The 18285-nt window shown below is 46.0% G+C and overlaps 2 protein-coding genes across 3 annotated transcripts; both read right to left on the bottom strand.

Annotated features, from left to right (window-relative positions):
• Window positions 1-10: 10 nt before the first annotated feature.
• Window positions 11-9996, bottom strand: LOC114032927 (galactose-3-O-sulfotransferase 4-like). 2 transcript variants are annotated; one of them, XM_027848389.1, is made up of 4 exons: window positions 9947-9996; window positions 7866-7973; window positions 7326-7632; window positions 11-1415 (listed from the first exon to the last, which is right to left on the bottom strand). In XM_027848389.1, the coding sequence occupies exons 2-4, from the start codon at window positions 7970-7972 to the stop codon at window positions 345-347; spliced, it is 1485 nt and encodes a 494-aa protein (XP_027704190.1). In that variant the 5' UTR covers window position 7973; window positions 9947-9996; the 3' UTR covers window positions 11-344. The 2 variants fall into 2 exon arrangements, with proteins under 2 accessions (XP_027704190.1, XP_027704189.1); XM_027848388.1 differs by having other exon boundaries at window positions 9895-9971.
• An 841-nt stretch (window positions 9997-10837) lies between these two features.
• LOC114032926 (glypican-2-like) lies at window positions 10838-17105 on the bottom strand. Its single transcript, XM_027848387.1, has 10 exons — window positions 16952-17105; window positions 16134-16292; window positions 15549-15871; window positions 15146-15226; window positions 13447-13609; window positions 13115-13245; window positions 12834-12980; window positions 12571-12710; window positions 12212-12387; window positions 10838-11251 (listed from the first exon to the last, which is right to left on the bottom strand). Exons 1-10 carry the CDS (start codon window positions 17103-17105, stop codon window positions 11007-11009), a joined length of 1719 nt encoding a protein of 572 aa, XP_027704188.1. The 3' UTR covers window positions 10838-11006.
• Window positions 17106-18285: the final 1180 nt, after the last annotated feature.

Below are 18285 nucleotides of genomic sequence, written 5' to 3'. Positions count from 1 at the left end.
AGCATGATGGTAAATTTCAGAATTTCTTTATTTCACATGATTCCACCACTTTTAACCTTTTGACCCCTCCAGGGAGTTGAGAGTTGCTACATGGAGCCTGCCATGGGGCTTGAAAAGGAAGCAGAGAGGGTAGGAGGTGATAAGGGGTAGATATCTGGAACCTTAAGGGGAATGGAAAAGAGTTGAGGCATTGGAGGCAGTGTGGCCCTGTTTGGCACTTGCTCCCAAGGAGCTGCAGGATCTGTAGCAGCAGATTGCCTTGTTCCTTGCCCTCTTTGGCTACCCCAGCCTTTTTATTGTTAGATTCTGTGTGTCTCTCCTTTCTGTGTGTCTCCTTTCTAGTCTCAGCTGCCCTTGGGGCCTGGGCTTGTGGCATTAGGAGGGTGGGATGGTGACTGAACAGCTTTGGGGAACTGCTTGGCATCCAGCTTGTCTTTATACTGCAACTCTGGAGTAGCAAGGCGCTCACACTTTTCATGGTCTTGGGGGCTCAGCCCCTTTTTCAGTACATAGCCCAGAACCCCCCGGGCCCCAAACTGGAAAGGACGAAGCTGGAGGTTAGCTATTTGACCAGGGTCCACAGCTCCTCCCCCCAAAAGGCAGTGGGATGCCAATGCTGACCTACGGGCCCTAAGTTTGGCTACTGCTGAAGCAAGCCTCACCCTCCCATAACGGTCTGCACGGTCCCATAGGCTGTGATTGAAGTGGACATAGAGAGCCCAGTCTAGGTTGTTCCAAGCTCTAGCCCGAGCAGCCAGTTGCTTATCCTTGATTCTACCATGATCTTTGACCCCCTTATGACCTTTGACATTCTTCATACCAGTTGCCTGGGCATTGTGTACAAAGCCTACCACATCATCCAGGCCCCAGCACAGGGCATCTGCCAGAAGCACCAGTGACTCATCAAAGTATTCTGCCACCAAGACCAGGTCAAAGGTTGAGTCTAGCCAGGCCAGAGCCCATTGGATTAAGGATGAAGATACTGAATCTGTTATGGAAGTAGGACTGAGGGACATGGAGTGGTCAGCTGATTGGACACGGGATGTAGGATGGGAAGGAGGTTTGGGGAGGGAGTTGGGATCAAGTTTTGAGGGTTGGGATACAGAGCTAGATGGCCAAATATGTATCTTTGAGGACTGGGTTCTTTTGAGGGGTTTGGGATGCCTCTTCAATGCCCTCATTTCTCGGGGGAGGGGGAGGCCAAAATCAAACCAGAGCAAGTTCCTTGCATAGTGGTCCCCACGGCCCCCTGGCCGGTAGAAGGCTCGTGGTGAAGCCAGGAAGGCAGCCAGAGATGGTGCTGCACGGAAAGCAGATGATACGGATTTGTAGTAGGAGAAGGCAGAAATTGCCAATGCTGCAGGATCTCGGACAATGGAGAAGAAGAAACTGTCAGGGGGCATGACCCGGAGTACCTATGGAGCATAAAAAGGGATGTTGAGAGAAAGAAATGGGGAGTCAGGAAATAGGTGGGACATCATTCTGGTGCCTCAGTCTCACTCTTGCTTCATTGATCAGCAATTGTAGTGACACAGTAGCCCCCTAACTGGTCTCCTTACCCCAATCTCTTCCACTACAGCCAGATTAATCTTCCTAAATCCCCACTTTGGAGCAGTCTTCTGTTCAAAAACCCTCATTGATGTCTCGGTAAAGAATCTAAACTCCTCAGCATGATATCAAAGACTCCACTATTGGACCACTACCTGTTTGTCCATCCTTATGTCCTATTACTTGTCCTAAATTTCAAACCAGATTACTCAGTATGTCTTAAATTTGCCTTGTGTTTTTTCCTGGCCCAGTGGCTTTGCTCCTATCATACATTCCCTTTACCTACAATATTCTTTCTCCAAGCTCTACCTATTAAAATTCTATCTTGTCATTCAAAGCACAGGTTGTGACCACCCCAAGTCAAAAATAATTTGCTCCTTTGACTTAATAGCACTTTGCAAGGCATGTATAACTTGTACAGAGACATCTCAATTAACAAGGCACCTCTAGGAACAAAGCCTGTTTAAACAAAGTCAATCTAGGTATAGAGAGAGTGATAGAAAGTTCTGGTTTCAGCACTAGGTTGGTGGATGAAAAAGCTAAGAAAGAAGAAGGTGTATCTCAGTTACAGGCATCTCAGGGGTAGATGAGTCAAGGCCTGATCTCTGCTGAGAGGTGGGCCTCTCTCTAGGGTCTCAAATGGTTAAGTTAACTGGGAGTAATAATACATTGGATTACCTTGGAGAGGTTACATTGGCCAGGATACAGCCTCAGGGTCCCTAAAAAAGTGACTCTTTGGCCATTATCTACCTCTCCCCCGCCCCCCCATACTTTGCAAACTAGCCAAACTGGCTTTCTGAGAGTGTTTCTGTTCCTGTATTGGTCCCCCACACCACTCCTTCCTTTTCTCTACCTGATATAATCCTTTAAGATGCAACTATTTTTTGCATGAAGCCTTTCCTGACCACCCATTAGCTATTGCTCTTTCTCCCCCAAATTACCTTGTATTTAATTACTTTGTGTGTAATAATGTAATGATATCTGACATTTGGGCAGCTAGGTGGTACAGTGGATAGAATGCCAGGCCTGGGTCAGGAAGAATCATCTTCCAGAGTTCAAATATGGCCTCAGATTCTTAACTGTGTGACCCTGGGCAAGCCGCTTAACTCTCTTTGCCTCAACTTCCTCATCTGTAAAATGAGCTGGAGAAGGAAATGGCAAAGTACTCCAGTATCTTTGCCAAGAAAACTCCAAATGGAGTAATGAAGAGTTGGATGTGACTGAAAAAAAATGTGTAGAGCCAACATTTATATTATTCCTATGTGCCAGGCACTATGCTGAGTGCTTTACAGTTATATCATTTGATCCTCACAACAACCGTGAGAGATAAGTACTATTATTATCCCCTTTTTACAGATGAAACAGACAAACAGAGGTTAAGGGACACCCGGGGTCAAACAGATAGTAAGTGTCTGAGGCCAGATTTGAACTTGAGTGTTTCTGGCTCCAGGCCAGTTGCCATATATAATATATATTTATTAATTTCATTTATGCCATATATATTTTTGTACTTGTCCATCTCATTAGATATAACCTCATTGAAAGTAGGGATTGTTTTCCAAAAGACTCATGATAGAAAAGGCTATCCACATCCAGAGAAAGAACTATGGAGCCTGAATGCAGATCAAAGCATACTGTTTTCTCTTTTTTTTTCCTTTCTCATGGTTTTTCCCTTTTGTTCTAATTCTTCTTTCACAATGTGACTAATGTGGAAATATGTTTAATATGATTGTATGAAGAGCCTATATCAGATTGCAGACTGTCTTGGGGAGGGAGAAGGGGATGGAAGGGGAAAAATTTAGAACTCAAAATCTTATAAAAGTGAGTGTTTAAAACTAAAACTAAAATAAAATTTAAAAAAGAAAATATAAAGAAAACCACAAACTATGTTTAAAAAGAAAAGAAAGTAGGGATTGTTTTGTTCTTTTTACTTGCATTCCCAAGAGCTCAGCATAGTGCCTGGTACATATTAGGTGTTTAATACATACTTGTAGATTGATTGATTAATGATTCCCATAGATAGCAGTGGCCCAGGGAGCCACATCTTGTTTGGGAGCTTTTAAAGAAAGACAAGAGGAGAAAGGGCATCTATATATTATTGATGTTTCTGGTAACAAGTTTTCTGAAAGGAAATATATCAGTCTCTTCAGAACAGAGGCATGGCTGTAATATAATTATGACTCTTTAGATTGGAAGCTTCTTGAGGGCAAGGGACTACATCTTATCTATACATGCCTATTGTGCTTAGCACAGTATATCACATCCTGTCAAAGGCCTTAATAAAGGTTTACTGAATGAGTAAAGATATATATATATATATATATACACATATATATATACATACACACACACACATACACACACACATACATATATGTATGTATGTATTTTTGGTGAGGGCAATTGGGGTTAAGTGACCTGCCTAGGGTCACACAGCTAGTGAGTATTATGTGTCTGAGGTCATATTTGAACTCAGGTTCTCCTGACTCCAGGGCCGGTGCTCTATCCACTGCACCACCTAGCTGCCCCTATCAGAATGTATTTTAGTTATCCACTAGGGTGGTCATACCTTAAACCTCACCATCACTTTTAACTTCACCTCCAAGATTTCTTAAACTCCAGGATTTCCCTCTGACTGTAATTGCCTATTCTTTCTCTTCTTTTCTCATTCCTCTCAAACTTGACATGAATACCTGAGATCTCTCAATTCTTTCCTTTTTTCCAATTCATCTGGGGAAGCAGTTCCTATGGAGAAGAGGCCTCAGCTCTCCTCAACAACTGCCAACCAACTACCACACACAGAGAAAAGGAACCTGGAGGCAGCATGGACCGGGCAAATTAAACTATGACCACCTTGACTACTTTCTTTCCTCAGATCCTGATGGAGACAGCCTGGAACCCTGTGTCCAAGAGACTTTGGAAGAGCAGTATACTCTGCAAAGCACCAGACCTGCTTCAAGCTCAGTCCCCACAGTCATTACTGAAGGGAGAAGTCATGGTGGAGAGGGGACCCATTATCTTAATCACCAGTGACAACTGCTGACCAACTGCCACCACCAGTCAAATTGGCCCAGGAGCCCAGGCAGTAGTGGCACTTCCCAGACCATAAGTCCTGCTTCTAGCCCAGCTCTCTTAGCAGTCATCCAGGGAAGCAGCTCTTGTGGAGATAGGGACAGCCACCCCCACCAGCTGAAACAGTGGGAACCCAGAGAGAAAAACAGGAGGCAGAATGGACTGGGCAACTCAGACTACTACCAGTACTACCCCCTTGACCTTCAGATCTCCCTTCAGATCTTGATGAATCAAACAGCCTTGGAAAAAGCAATGTGTACAGCCCAGTGCCCTCAGACATCATCCTGGGAAGCAAATCCTGTGGCAATGCAGCCTTGTAACTCACTACTCCTACACTGTATGAGTTTCAGCCATAGCTACTGAAGTGCAAGGAAAGAAAGTTCTTGCCACCAGGGTTTTTGGAACTGTCAAATGGTTCAACATCAGAAACTTATTTTGTCAGTGGAAATGACATCAAAGAAGAGGCATTAACATCTGCTTTGCCACTGTGCCCTAAGGACAGTGGGACTTTTCCATTTATCTTGCTGCTGAAATCTTCCATATTTGTTGTTTCCCTGATTAAAATGTGAGCTCTTTGAAAGCAAGGACCATCTAACTTTTTCTATTTGTATCCACAGCCTAGTTCTGTGCACATAGTAAGTATTTAATAAATGCTTCATTCATTCCATCACTTCTGTTCTTAAGTACTTTCCCTCTCTATTCAGTTTTGCAATAATATTCAGTCATTTCAATAACATGCACTTCACTTGAGCCCTCATTCCAACTCTGCTAATCCAATTCTGGATAACAACCTTCTTTTCTCCTACTCCCAAGCAGCTGAATGCCACTGGAATTCACAAAAATAAGTTGATGGGGCCCATTGCAAATTTATATTAACTTCAGGGGACCTCCATGGCTAGATAGCATTCACTTTATTCTCTCATTCACTGTCATAGCTGTTCTAAACCTTATATTTTTCAAGCCTCCAATTCTCTTTCTCCTCTCACCTGTAGTAAATGTCCTCACTTCCTATTTTACTGAGATGATGAAGGCTACCAAATGAACTCCTACAACTTCTTTCTTCCTCTCCCCTCTTGCTTTACCTATCTTCTAATACTTTTCATGCCTACTGAAAAAGTACTAAGTGTCATTCAAGGCTCTCCACAATCTGGCTCCAGCCTGCCCTTTCATATTATACTTCTTTTCACATGCAATTGTCTACATATCTCTAAAGTGTTTTGCAAACAGCTCATGCCATCCCACAAAGGATTTTATCCATATTTCTCTTGAAATCGCCTACCTCAAATTCCATCTCTTTCATGAAGCTTTCCTGGATGCCCCATAACTGAAAGAGATCTCCATGATTCCACCGTGCTGTATCTACACCTCTTCCTTTATACTTGCATATATTACATTCTCCTTTGCAGTCTATGCTTGTTTACATGTCTCTCACTCCCCCCTCCCTGGCCCCATTAGATAGCTACTTGAGGGCAGGAAAATTAGATTGTGTCTTACTTCATTTTGTGTGCCCAAAGTCTAGCATGTTGTTCCATGAATGTTTGGTGAATTGTATTGATGCTGATGGCATGATTACTCAACTGGTCTTCCTCAAATATACTTTTCATTATATCTGAGAATGAATATAAAGCATTTTGCAAACCCTAAAGCTCTTTATAAATGTCAGTTGTTACCCTCATCATCATTATCACATCTTTCTCTGATCATGGCACACTTGCTCAGTGGATCAAATTCGTACTCAGTCTGACGTTGAAGATCTATCTTTTATTTCTCTCTTTCTCACCCAGAGAAATCTATCTCCATTCTTAATGTTCCCCAGAACAGCTCTTCTGTTGTGGATAAGCTTATTACTGTTCCATATATGTATGTACTCATTCCCACCATCCTTGACTTTGCCCATGTCACCCCCTCCACTAGTCTTGGAGAGGCACAAGAGTTGGACTTCAATCCAGATGCTATTTATCGCTAGCTCTTATTACCTTAGGCAAGTTATTTCCCTTCTCTGGATCTCAGTTTCTTTTTTCTATAAAAGGAAGAAGTTGAATTAAATATACGCTAAGGTTCTTTCTAGCTCTAACACCTTTTGCTTCTAGTGCCTGCCTTCTTCCTTGCCATCAGTTTGTCTTTAGTTAGTACATCTAGTAGAATCTCCTTCAGCTTTCTCTCCTTTGCTTGCATTCCCTCAACATCTACATTTCTCTTTTCACTATAATTCTTTATCCTAAACCCTTTTCCTGTGTGTCATGTTTTCTTCATAATGGAAGTTTCCTGAAGGTGAGGACTGCTTCCTTACCTTCCAGCCTCCCTCCTAAACAGGATGCAGTGCACAGGGGACCATTGAGGACATGACAGAAATAGTTGAGAAGAAAACAGGTCGGGAGGAAATGGATAATTTGGGGGCCTAGGCCAGAGGGAAAAGGGGAAAAGGGAGGTAATAGAAAGAAACAGGTTGTGAGGGGGCATGAGGTAACAAGTGGGAGTATGGGGAAGGGAAAGAGACCTTAAAGGATCTGAAGGGAGGCAACAAGGAATGAGGAGACCTTAAGAGGGTAAAAGTACACATGAAATTCTTAGAGGAAGAACCAGGTGAAGGTGGAGTGTCAGAACTTGACCTGGAGCAACTAATGTGGAAGGAAAGAAGCAACAGGTAAAGAGAACCCTATTTCTTCTGCTTCCATTCCCACTCCCCCCACCCTTATCAATCTTACCTCTGGTAGGTTGAACCTCATGTGGTGGCAGAGGATGTGAAAGGGAGGCTGGGGTCCCCCACCATGGGGGAGGTAACCTTTGACTGAAGTTGCCTGGAAGGACTTCGGGTACCCAAACTGGTAACGGACAGGGAGGGCAAAGCGTAGGCTGTGCCGGTCCCCATACTGATGGAGAAGGCTTAGTACAGAACTGCTTCCAGACTTATGTGTCTTCAAGAATACAAGCTGCTGCTGAGGATGACAGGAGGGGGCCAAAGAAGAGCCAGAGGAAGGGGCCCACAGTTGGGGAAAATATAGCCCAGGAGGCCTGGAGAAAGGGGAGAAAGACAGTAAGAGATGCCTTGCACATATTTGGCATATAATATTTGTTGATTTGATTTTATCTGGAAAAAGGTCAGGGAGAGCATGAGATCCTTCTTTAGGGTAGTCCCCATTATGCTAGAGCCTTTTCCTTTGCATCCAGAGGGCTCAGAAACTGGAAGGGTAATATTGGGGTCTGGAGCCAGTAATAAAGGGGCATTGGGAGTATGGGGAACTCACCTCCTCTGGAAGGGCCATTGCCAAATCTGGAGTACTAATCCAATGGTCACGAAGACTATCAAAGCAACCCAGAGGCCCCTGGACCCCCAGAGCCAAAGACGAATCATCCTGATGGGAGAATGGAAACGTCGAGTAAGACAGAAACAGACAGAGAAATTGGTAGATTTAGAAAAAGGCATACAGAATCTGAGCTGTTTCCAGATGGGTAATCATTCCCCCTCCTCATTCCTTCATACCTCTGGCTGTGGATGTTTCCTGAGTTGGCAGATTTTTTACACCCTCAGCGTCTGGAAGGGAGTGGGGGTGGGGGTTGGGAGAAGGGGCTAAGACTGTAGCTAAAACCTGAGTAACTTCACTTTCTTCATTCCTTGATCTCCATTGCCTTCAGGCCCCTTGTCCTCATAGATTCTGTATTCATCTTTCACTCCCCTCACTGCACCCATCTAATTGGGTTTCTTTTCTATTACTCATGCCCTTCAGGAGGTGAGAGTGGGGGCATGGGGCCCCTTGTTAGCTCTACCACCCAGGACCCCCACATGAGGGGAAATTGATTGCCTCCCAACCTTATCTGTCTCTCTTGTCTCTGCCTTCATCCCTAACTTTCCTACTTCTCTTCCTGTTTCCTGATTATCCTCTCACTACAGTGCCTAGAGGGATTTTAGAGAAGAGTAAGGGGAGAGTGACAGATGAAAACTGATGGAGAGTGAGACAAAGCTAGGTCAGCTCTGTTAACAGTCCGTGAGAGATTATCCCAGTTCTAGAACCATAGAATCTTAGAGTTGTAAGGGACCTCTGATGTCATCCAATTCCTACCTGAAGCATAAATACTCCTGCAACAACCTGGAGAAGTGTTCTTGCAGTCTGTACTTGTAGACATCCAGTGATAGGGAATTCCACTACTTAGAAGGCAGCCCGCTCCATTTTTGGATAGCTTTAATTATAGTTAGGAAATTCTTCATAGTAAGCCAAGGTCTATTTTTCTATAGCTTTTACCTTGTCATCGGCTCTTTAAGGCTTTTTGAAAACAAGTTAAATCTCTCACCCTGACTCTATTCCAGATCCCAAAAAGCAAGCTGGCCTGAGTTTGGCTTCTTTGAAGAGAAAAGGAGTACTTGGTAGGGAGAAGGAAAATGAGGATAGGGAAAAGTCTCTATGGTTAGAGGGCTCTGATACAGTGGGGTGGAAGAGAGGGATTAGTTGGTAAGAATGTAGGAAGGGGACTTTCTGATGGGGACTGAAATTCAGGTATCTCTTTCTCCCCACACTCCCTCAGCAGAGAACAGACAGCCATCTCAGTTCTATATAATCCACGCTGCTGCAGCACCCCACCCTTGGGAGTGAAAGACTAGAGGAGAAATTGCCGCTTCTTGAGGTTCCAAATCCTTGACCACAGCCGCTCCTCTGGAATGTGGAATGAAGAGATGAAAAGGGTAGAATTCACTAGGGGGTCTGTCACCGAATTATGGGGCAGCATTGATACAGAGCTTCTGAGAAAGATGGAGAAATAGGGACAGATATCCCAAGAGGAAAGCGGGGGGAGGACAAATATTCCCATTATCTCCAAATTACCAAGTCAATGGGCAGGGAGGCTCAGCCTCAGGCTCCCACATGTACATATTATAATCACATTCTCCAGCATGCTGACATGCTCTGACAGCCTTCTGCCTACATCGTCTCTGGGACAGATGCCATATCTACTACCACTTGACATACCTGCCTTTCTTTTCTCACCATTTGTGCTTTGTAGAACTCACCCTAATATCTGACCCACAAGTTCCTGTTTCCTCATATTTCAACTTTTCTACTCCTACTCCCCATCCCTCTTTCCAGTCATGTCAACCACGGCTGTCTGTCCTAGTAAATCCCAGCTGAGCCCCACATCCACCCATTGGTGTAGTATTTCTCCACCAGCTCTCTGTGCTCGAGTTTGACCCCTCCCCGAAAACCTCCCCTATCACCCACTGTGCAGCCCACTCCCCTCCCCCTTCATTCTTTTCCTCTCGCCTCTTGGCTCACCAGTTTCACTTACAAAATTGTTCTAGGGGAGTGGAATAGGGAGCTAAGCCCCTTTTTACTCTCACCCCAGCCACAGCTTGCTTCCTTGGAACTTGGTTTTTTCTTCAGAACTTTTTCCCTGTTCAGCTCCGCCCCAGATTCTTTCCCCCCTCCCTCTCCCTTTGTCCAGACTCCATCTCAGCAGCTGCATCTGTGTTTTCCTCTTTCTACATCTCTCCCAGTCGCTTGCCTCCTCTTTGCATCTTTCTTTCCCCTTCTCTGAGTCTCTGCTTTTGCCCCTCCCTCTTCAGTTTTAGAAATGTGAAGGGAAAAAGTAAAACAGATCCCAACACAAATAAAACTTAATCAGTAGTAGAGAGCAGCAGAAACAAAGGTCAGAAGAATAGATCTAGTTAAGACATTTACAAGCAGGTTAAGAGACAGAAAAACAAATAGGCAGAGGCAGACGCTATACAGAAAGAACCCAGACATTAGGCTCTGAAGTCCCTGCTATGGGCAGTGGGATCAAGATAGGATGACTTAGGGAACTAGATACATAGAGTAATCAAGTGATACACACACAATATCCAATAAATTAACCATTTATTTGCAGAATAAAAAAAATTAAAACATATTAGAGGAGATGGGGATATAGATAAGAGGGACAGGATAATTACAGTGATAGTTTTTTTTTTTCAATTTGTGTTTTTCTTTAATAAGAAACTGAGACTGAAAAAAGTCAACAGACTCAGAAACTTAGACATGTTGCTCTCTAACCTCCTTCCTGTGATCAAGGTGTCCTTACACCCCATTTTTCCCTTTCCCTCCCTTCTCCCCAGTTCCTTGACAACCCTATCCACACAAAGAATTAACCCTACCAGCCCCAGGCTGGAGAAGTCCTAGAGAATGCGCCCCCCCAAAATAAATACCCCCCATCCCCTATCAAATGGAAAAATAAATATTAACTCCCACCCTCCTGTCCAATTGGATTTGGGCCTCCAGCCACTCACCCCATGCTCTTAGCTGTCCCACTCTGCCCTCAGTTGTTCCCTTTAGTTCCTCCTACAGGGCTTTTGGGGAAGTGAGGGGAAAAGGGTTATTATTAACCTTTTAGTTGCTGGGGTACATCCCTTCTCTCTCCCTCTCCTACCAAGGCCCAAGCAGGAACAGAGCTACCGGTAGGAGAAGTAGGAGAAAGGGGTGGGTAGGAAAATTCCTCGAGGCCACCCTGCTCCTGGCACCACTGTGGTTGTAGCGACTACTGCCACCACTTCCTTTACCCACAGGAGTATCCCTTCGTGGGGGCCGGGCTGGTGGGGCCACAGCTGCTGCTCTTGCTGTCCAGTCATCTGCATAGTGCTGCCCTTCCCCAGAACCACTAGCATCCTCATCTGAGGGAGAGAATCAGAATGTCAAAGATGGAAAAGTCTTTGTAGATCAAACTGGATAAGCTGTCCCCCAAATCCAACATGCCATCTCTAGTCTTTGTGCATTCACATAAGCCAGCCTCAATACCTAGAATACACTTTCTTTCCTCATATTTGTCTTTAAAATCCTTATCTATCTGCAAGGCTTGGCTCAGATGCGATGTCCTCCATGAAACCTTCCTTGATCTCCCCAGTTTTTAGTGTTTCTCTTTACTAAAATTTTTCTAGGGTACTTTATGAGCTCTCCTTTACCACCCCAACCCGGCCACCACTCCCTACCTTGTATTTACTTATCTGTATACATTTTATATCCCCTAGTTGACTGTAAGTTCCATGAGGGTAGAGACTGCTTCATTTTTGTCTTTGTATCTCCAGTGCCTAGCATAATGCCCTGCATATAGTAAACTCTTCATAAATATTTATTTAATTTAATGTGTCCAGTCCCCCCTGCTATAAAAGGACTCCATCCCCACTCATTTGATAGAGGAAGCTAAGAGAAAGGAAATGAATTTTGCCCAGTGTCAGAAGTTATAAATCAGAACTCCTGCCTGCCTCCAAGACTAGTTATTGACTACACTGTCCTCCGCATAACTGTGGGGAGGACAGGAAGAGGAACACAGAAATGGAGACAGGGAAACAATGTTAGGGGGACATAACAGAAAGATAGGGAGATGTCAGGGGAAGGAGTGATCAAGAAAAGGATAGGAAATAGTTATGGATCTTTGGGGAGCTGGTTCACTTTGGCCATCAGGAAGATAAGTCAGTTAAGAATTAAAGGTTGAAAGCTTTGGTGAAGATCAACAGTGGGAGCTATGGGCCATGAAGACGTCAGGAATGAGGGGAGAGGCCAAAGTCCCAGAAAGATTAGGGTCAGTGTCAAGTCAGGGGTCAAAAGTCAAGGTCAAATAGGGGGATGATCCTCACCTGCATCTTGAAGGTCCAGGTCATGCCCAAGAGCTGCTGCCCTCATTCGAGCTGTGGCTGCCCGCAGCTGCAGCCTCTGCCGCCTTGTGGAGAGGTTGGGCCCTGAGATATCCACTTCCAACTCAGGGTTTTTTATCTGCTCAGCCAAGGAGTTTCCTACTACAGGTGGAAGGTACCTGGAGCCATGAACAGTAGAAAAGCATGGTTTTCTTTTCCTCCTTTCTCTCTGTCCTACCATTCTTCGCTTTCTAACCACTAAACATCTCTACCCCATCCCTACCGTCACTTGATAATCCTTGTTACTTGGATCTTTCTGGTTCCTTGCTTATACATTACTCCATATCTTGAAAGGGTCTTACCGTCCCCATCCCGCTCCTGTCCAGCAGGGCATTGCTTCCTCTGTAACATCCATTGACATCCGTGGATCTCCACACAATGTCAGGGGCAGCCCTGTCCAGAAACCCCGGACCCGCTGCAGCCGCTCCCGGAGCTCCCATACCTGACAGGTAGAAGAGATGGAGCTATGGGGAATGCAGCTCCAATAAACCTCTACTTTTCACAGCTGTTTGTGCCTTCCTTATCCACCCTCATCCTCCTATCTGCTGTCAAGAGATTCCCTCACCAGCCGGGGCAAATTGGTTCCTGCAGCTGTGGTGGGCCACTCTTCCTCAGGAGGAAATGTCCACAGTTGATTGACCTCATCCTGGGGTGATGGAGCTCTCCGAGAACGGACGGGGGCTGGATGAGGACCCCCACATCCCTGAAAGACCTGAGTGGTAGAGTAAAGAAAAGAATTCAGAAGATAATTGGTTCCTACCCCTTTTCTCCTTTCCAGTAATAATGGCAATACTCTCACTTTCCCTTGGTAGCGTCCCTGGACTCTACCAAGACTTCTTCTGATACCTGGGCTGAAATCCCCACGCTGTTTTCCTGCAGAAACATCAAACCCTCTGAGATTTTCACTCCAATGGATTCAGATGCTAACTCAAAGGAGAAGGGACCTTGGAGTCTCTCTGCCAGGAGCAGGAGTGTGTCTAGTAGGGACAAGAAGAGATAGGACAGTATGACATCCCTTCATCCAAGATTCTTTCCACAGAGGCTTTTTTCCAGGCCTTAATGTGAGGATATTTGCCTTTTAGACTCCCTGGTTAGCCTTTCTCAGCATCTCACCCCCCACTTAATGCCTCTTTTACCCAGGTAGTCTCACCTCCCAGTCCTCCCTTGGCCCCTCTCACCCAAGTAGCTTCCCCAGTCTGGCTCCAGGCCCCCTCTACTGAGACAGCCTTGAACCACATTGAGGCAGAAACCCCGACAAGGCCGCAGGGAAGGAGCCCCTTGGCATAGGGGACAGCCAGTCAGACGCATCACAGCCTGGACACAGGCTTCAGACATTGGCACCTGCAGAAAAGAATACCACCATCATCACCATCATCATCAATCGTCAACAACAACAAACACTTATTAAATAATTACAATTTGAAGGGCACTGTATTAGGCACTAAAGGAAATAATGGAAGGGTAAGGCATACTTCATGATCTCAAAGATTGTACAGTTTAGTTGAAGAAAAATATTGAAAGATAAATGATGATATTTTAAGGCTCTGTGTTTTTTTTTTTTGTCAGCTTGGGAAATTCCTAGAATTGTAACCTATGACTTAGTAGATTATCTTAGGAAGTTGCTTAAGACACACTTTCCCAGTGTGACTTTGGTAGAATCACAGTTAGTATCAGAGGGAGGATTTTAACCCAGGTCTTCCTCATTGTAAGCCCTGCATGCTTTCCATTATGCCATGCTGCGTTCATGAACAATGATCTAATGTATGATGAGTATCAATGGGAGGGGTAGGAGTTCCTGAAGAATGAGAGATCATTGAGGAATTAGACAGTCAGGGAAGACCATGGAGGAGATGACCTTAAGGGTGACATTCAGATAAGTGGAAAGAAGGGACAGGATAGATATTTTAAGTGGAATGCTAAGAGCAAGGGCACAGAGGTAGGAATGACTTTTGGTGTACTGAACTCAGGGGATACTATCTCCTTTGGTCTAGCTGGAGGAGAGGATTCAATGAAGTATGAGACATAGTTGAAGTCTTGGGTTTAAATGCCAGGCTATGGAAAATTATCTTGTACAAAGCTTGAGAACAAGTAACAATGGTTACTTGCAAATGGACTTGCAAAAGCTGACTGTTAAGTTTTTAGTATGAACACTTATATTTTGAGAATTGACAAATACTATAAATCAGGGCTTGACTTATTGTTTTGTTGATTGTCTCGACTTAAGAAAGTGATGGAGAAAATGTATATAATGCATATTAACCTTAAAAATGTTAGGAGAAAGACCTTTTTTTTTTTTTCAACCAGAGAGCCAATTGTTAAACATTTACTAGCATACTTAAAGTTAGAAATCATAGGAATCAATCTCCCAAAACTCCAAAATAGCCATAGTCTAACTGATATTATTAATCAATTCTATAAAAACACCATATTAGATGAAACAATGTTAAACAGCAGAAATTTCCATAAAAACAGTAGTATAAAATCGGACAAAAAGCTAACATGTCACAGTGAGTTTTACCACTCCATGATGGGATTTTGTTATAATACATTAGTAATATGACATTACTGTGAAATGTTGTTAGTCAAAGGCTATGTGATGAGGGACAATGCCTAAATAACCTCCAGAGAGGCCAAGAGAGCCAAGAGGCAAAGGAGATCATAGGCACAGCATGGTCAGAGATTGTGGTAATTGGAATTTGCCTCTTTTCCTTTCTTCCTCTTAGGGTAGAAATTTACCCCAGGACAGAGAAGGGATCTAGTCCTTTTACCATAACTCAGTAAGTAACATGGATCTCCTTAAATTCAAATCTCTTTCTTGGGGTCTCTCTCTGGCCCCCACTTCTTTCCTGGGCTCTCCTCCCTAATATTCTTACCAACCTTAAGTGCTGAGCTGACCACATCTCTTCCAATTGCCAGTCCCTGGACGAAGGCACGAGCAGCCACGAGAGCTCGAGTTACCTAGTCAAGAAAGGGATATGGGGGAAGTAGAAACAGTTAGTTTCTGGAGATGGGAAGGAATTTAGGAAAAGGGATCTTGGGATCTTAAGCCTGGGTTTCTATAGGTATCTAAGGAGAGCCAAGGCTGGTAAGGTTTTCAGCAGTTGGAGTAGAGAAAAATGAAGAGGCTATTGTCTGAGGGAATTGTTATCCAGTTGGTATGAAGGGATCAAAATCTTGGATAAATTAGGGGAAACTAAGTCTCACATAGTAGCAAAATCAGGGGTTTGAAGAAGTACAGAGGTGTGAAGGTTTGTAGCATTAGAGTGTGGCTGCCCCTTACCTGCAGGCGGAGACGTCGAGGTGAGTCCCCAAATGGCTGTAGCTGGCCATTTGGGGATACAGACAGGCGTGCAAGGCAAAGTAGGTAGTCAGGGGGGAAACTATACTGTGGATGCAACAGGGGAAATGCCCTTTCCAACAGCTGAGCCCAGAATTCAGACAAGGCATCATCTAATCCTGCACTGGTCCCCCGATAGTGGCCACGTAGCTGTGAGAAGAGCTCACTGAACACTGGTGCATGCTGGACAAACAGGCGGCCATAAGAGCGAGAGAACAACTGTGAGAGGGAGCGTTCAGATGCAGAGAGCAACTCCTGGAAAAATTCTGTAATAGACATAAGGATGGTGGGGAGTGGGGAGGGGCATGAGAAGAGAGTATGACCAAAAGACAAGAGGATAGGAGAGCAAAGAGGAAGAGAAATAGTGAGGAAGAAAAAAAAAAGAAATTAATCCGGAGTTCCAGCGTCAAGGCTAGGGGAAGAAGAACTGGTTATCTTGAGAGGGGAGTGGGTGTTGGGAAAAGATTGTGGGTCCTGAGCATAGAGGGCATATAATAAAACTAGGTTTTTGGACACTGGGGTCCTCACCATTGAATTTCCGATGCCGAGCAGCTAAAGTATGTACAAGGAAGGATCCACTCTCCTCCACTAGACCCCGAAAGGTATCTTCTGTCTCTCTAGTCAGCTTCTGCTCTGTTTCACTGGAGCAGCATGTGTATTCCTGAGGGCAGACCCGGAGATGCTCACCTGAGGAAGAGTGATATGTCGGGAATGTTATTAAGAAAATTTCTTCCCTCTCTATCTTTTCCCTTCCCTAGCTGGAATGCCTGCCATTGTTTCCTCTTGACTCTGTTCTCCCTTCTCAGTTGTCCCCAGCATTCCCCAATTCACTGGCCAATGGCCATCTATGATTTCTGTTCAAAATGAAGCTCAGATGGACAATGACATCCCCCAACCATTAGCTTAACCCATTCCCAGGGCCTCAAAGGTCTCATAGGATGGAGGGTTATAGGGGAATGAGATTATGTGGAAACAGAAGAGTATTGCTATGAGTCGGTATCACAGGCATGGATTTATGGATGAAGTTTCTATGGGAGGAGTGAAAAATCAATAGATTTGATTGAGAGGGAGAGGCTGTGGAGGAAGGGAGGGTTCTGTTGTCATGGTCTTGGAGAAAGGGTGGTCATGGAGAAAAGAAGGGTTCTGCAGGAATAGGGGGAGAGGGGCTTTAGGACAGGGGGTTCAGTTATCATGGGCCTGGGGCACAAGGGGGTCTTCAAGGAAGTGGGGTTACTATGGAATAACTAAAGAGGATATTGTTAGGGGATAGGGAGTGGTTTTATTAAGGATGGGCTACAATGGGACAGGAAAGACTCTGTTCCCCAGTCTTCCTGTTCTCCCCTTACCAGAGATCAGTGTGGGAGGCAGTAAGCTCAGGCTGTAACCCCGGGCCCCCAGCACCTGCCGGGTCTCAGCGCAGCTCCGCGTGGCCTTGGCCTCGCCCCCCGGCCCGGGGCACAGGGGCAGCAGCAGGAGCAGAAGGGGCCGCAGTGAGGACATGACTGCGACTGCCTCGGGGAACGGGAGTGGGTCCGAAGGATGAGGGAAGAACCACTTGGGTGTGCAGAGCCAGCTCGGGCTGTGGGACCACTTCACTGGCCAGAGAAAGAACGAGCCTGGAAAACACAATTGCCCAGCACTGTTGCGGGGACCAGGCGGCAGCGGTGGAGACAATGGGAGCCCGGAGCCGGCCAGGAGGCAGGTCCAGACGCAGATCCACCCAATGAGAGTATGAGACTACCTCAGGGGCGGGGTCAGGGGCGTGACTCAGCCAATGTGAGCGAGGAAGACTACCCACAGGGCGGGACGCTGCAAAAACAAGTGGATAGGTGAGGTCGAGGAGGTGTAGCCCGCGATGCGGCTCAACCAATGGAAAAGGACAACCAGGTTTGAAGGCGCTAACCAGACACTGGGCAGGGACCAAGCCAATGGGAACCCAGAACCGGGGATAGAGGGCGGTACTTTCGGATAGATTTGAATAGGGGGGTTCGGGGTAGAGAGGGAGGGAAAAGGCCAGCCCACGTGACAGCTTCTCGAGGGAGAGGCTGACACGTGGACTGAGAAAGACTGGTGGTTAGAGCGTGGCGGGCACGTGTCCTGGGTCTTTAGTCCGAGCCCCAGGGCCGTGGCCACTAGGTCGGCGCGTGCGCAGAGGTTCCCTCGCTGCTTCCCGCGCTTTCCTCGAGGACTAAGGTTCTCGAGAACTGGAGGCTTCAGGTACTGGCGGGAAGGCAGGAGCCGCCCCTTATGGGACGGGACTGACCCCCTCCCTTTTTCCCTGGGGGCGGGGATGCGCCCCTCATCTGGACTGGGGGGCCTTTACCTGAGTATGTGATTTCTGAAGGCGCCTATTGCCTTTCCCCTTGCAAACAAGCTCAGGGAAAAGCACATTCCTGTCGTGAGAAAGGGTGTTAGGTAGGGAGGAGGAAGGAGAGGGGGAAGAAGCCGCTGCTGAGATGGCCCGGTGACCCTGAGACGGGCGGCGGAGGAAGAGGAGGAGGGGAGGAGGAGGAAGAGGAAAGAGACCACGGCAGAAGGGGAACGGGGCAGGTAACTCGGTGCTAAACGGGGCCTAGGTGGGCCTCTGGAGCCGAGCTCCGGCAGGGGCCCCCGGGTGGGCCTCGGGGGTCCCAGGGAGCCCTGGGGCCCCGCTGCAGCAGCTCTGGAGTCGGTGAGGGTG

This window comes from Vombatus ursinus, unplaced genomic scaffold (assembly GCF_900497805.2).
Source record: "Vombatus ursinus unplaced genomic scaffold, bare-nosed wombat genome assembly UNPS02005963.1, whole genome shotgun sequence".
In the NCBI taxonomy this organism is placed as follows: Eukaryota; Metazoa; Chordata; class Mammalia; order Diprotodontia; family Vombatidae; genus Vombatus; species Vombatus ursinus.
Note: the sequence above shows the minus strand (reverse complement) of the source record. Positions and strands in the feature narration are given on the sequence as shown.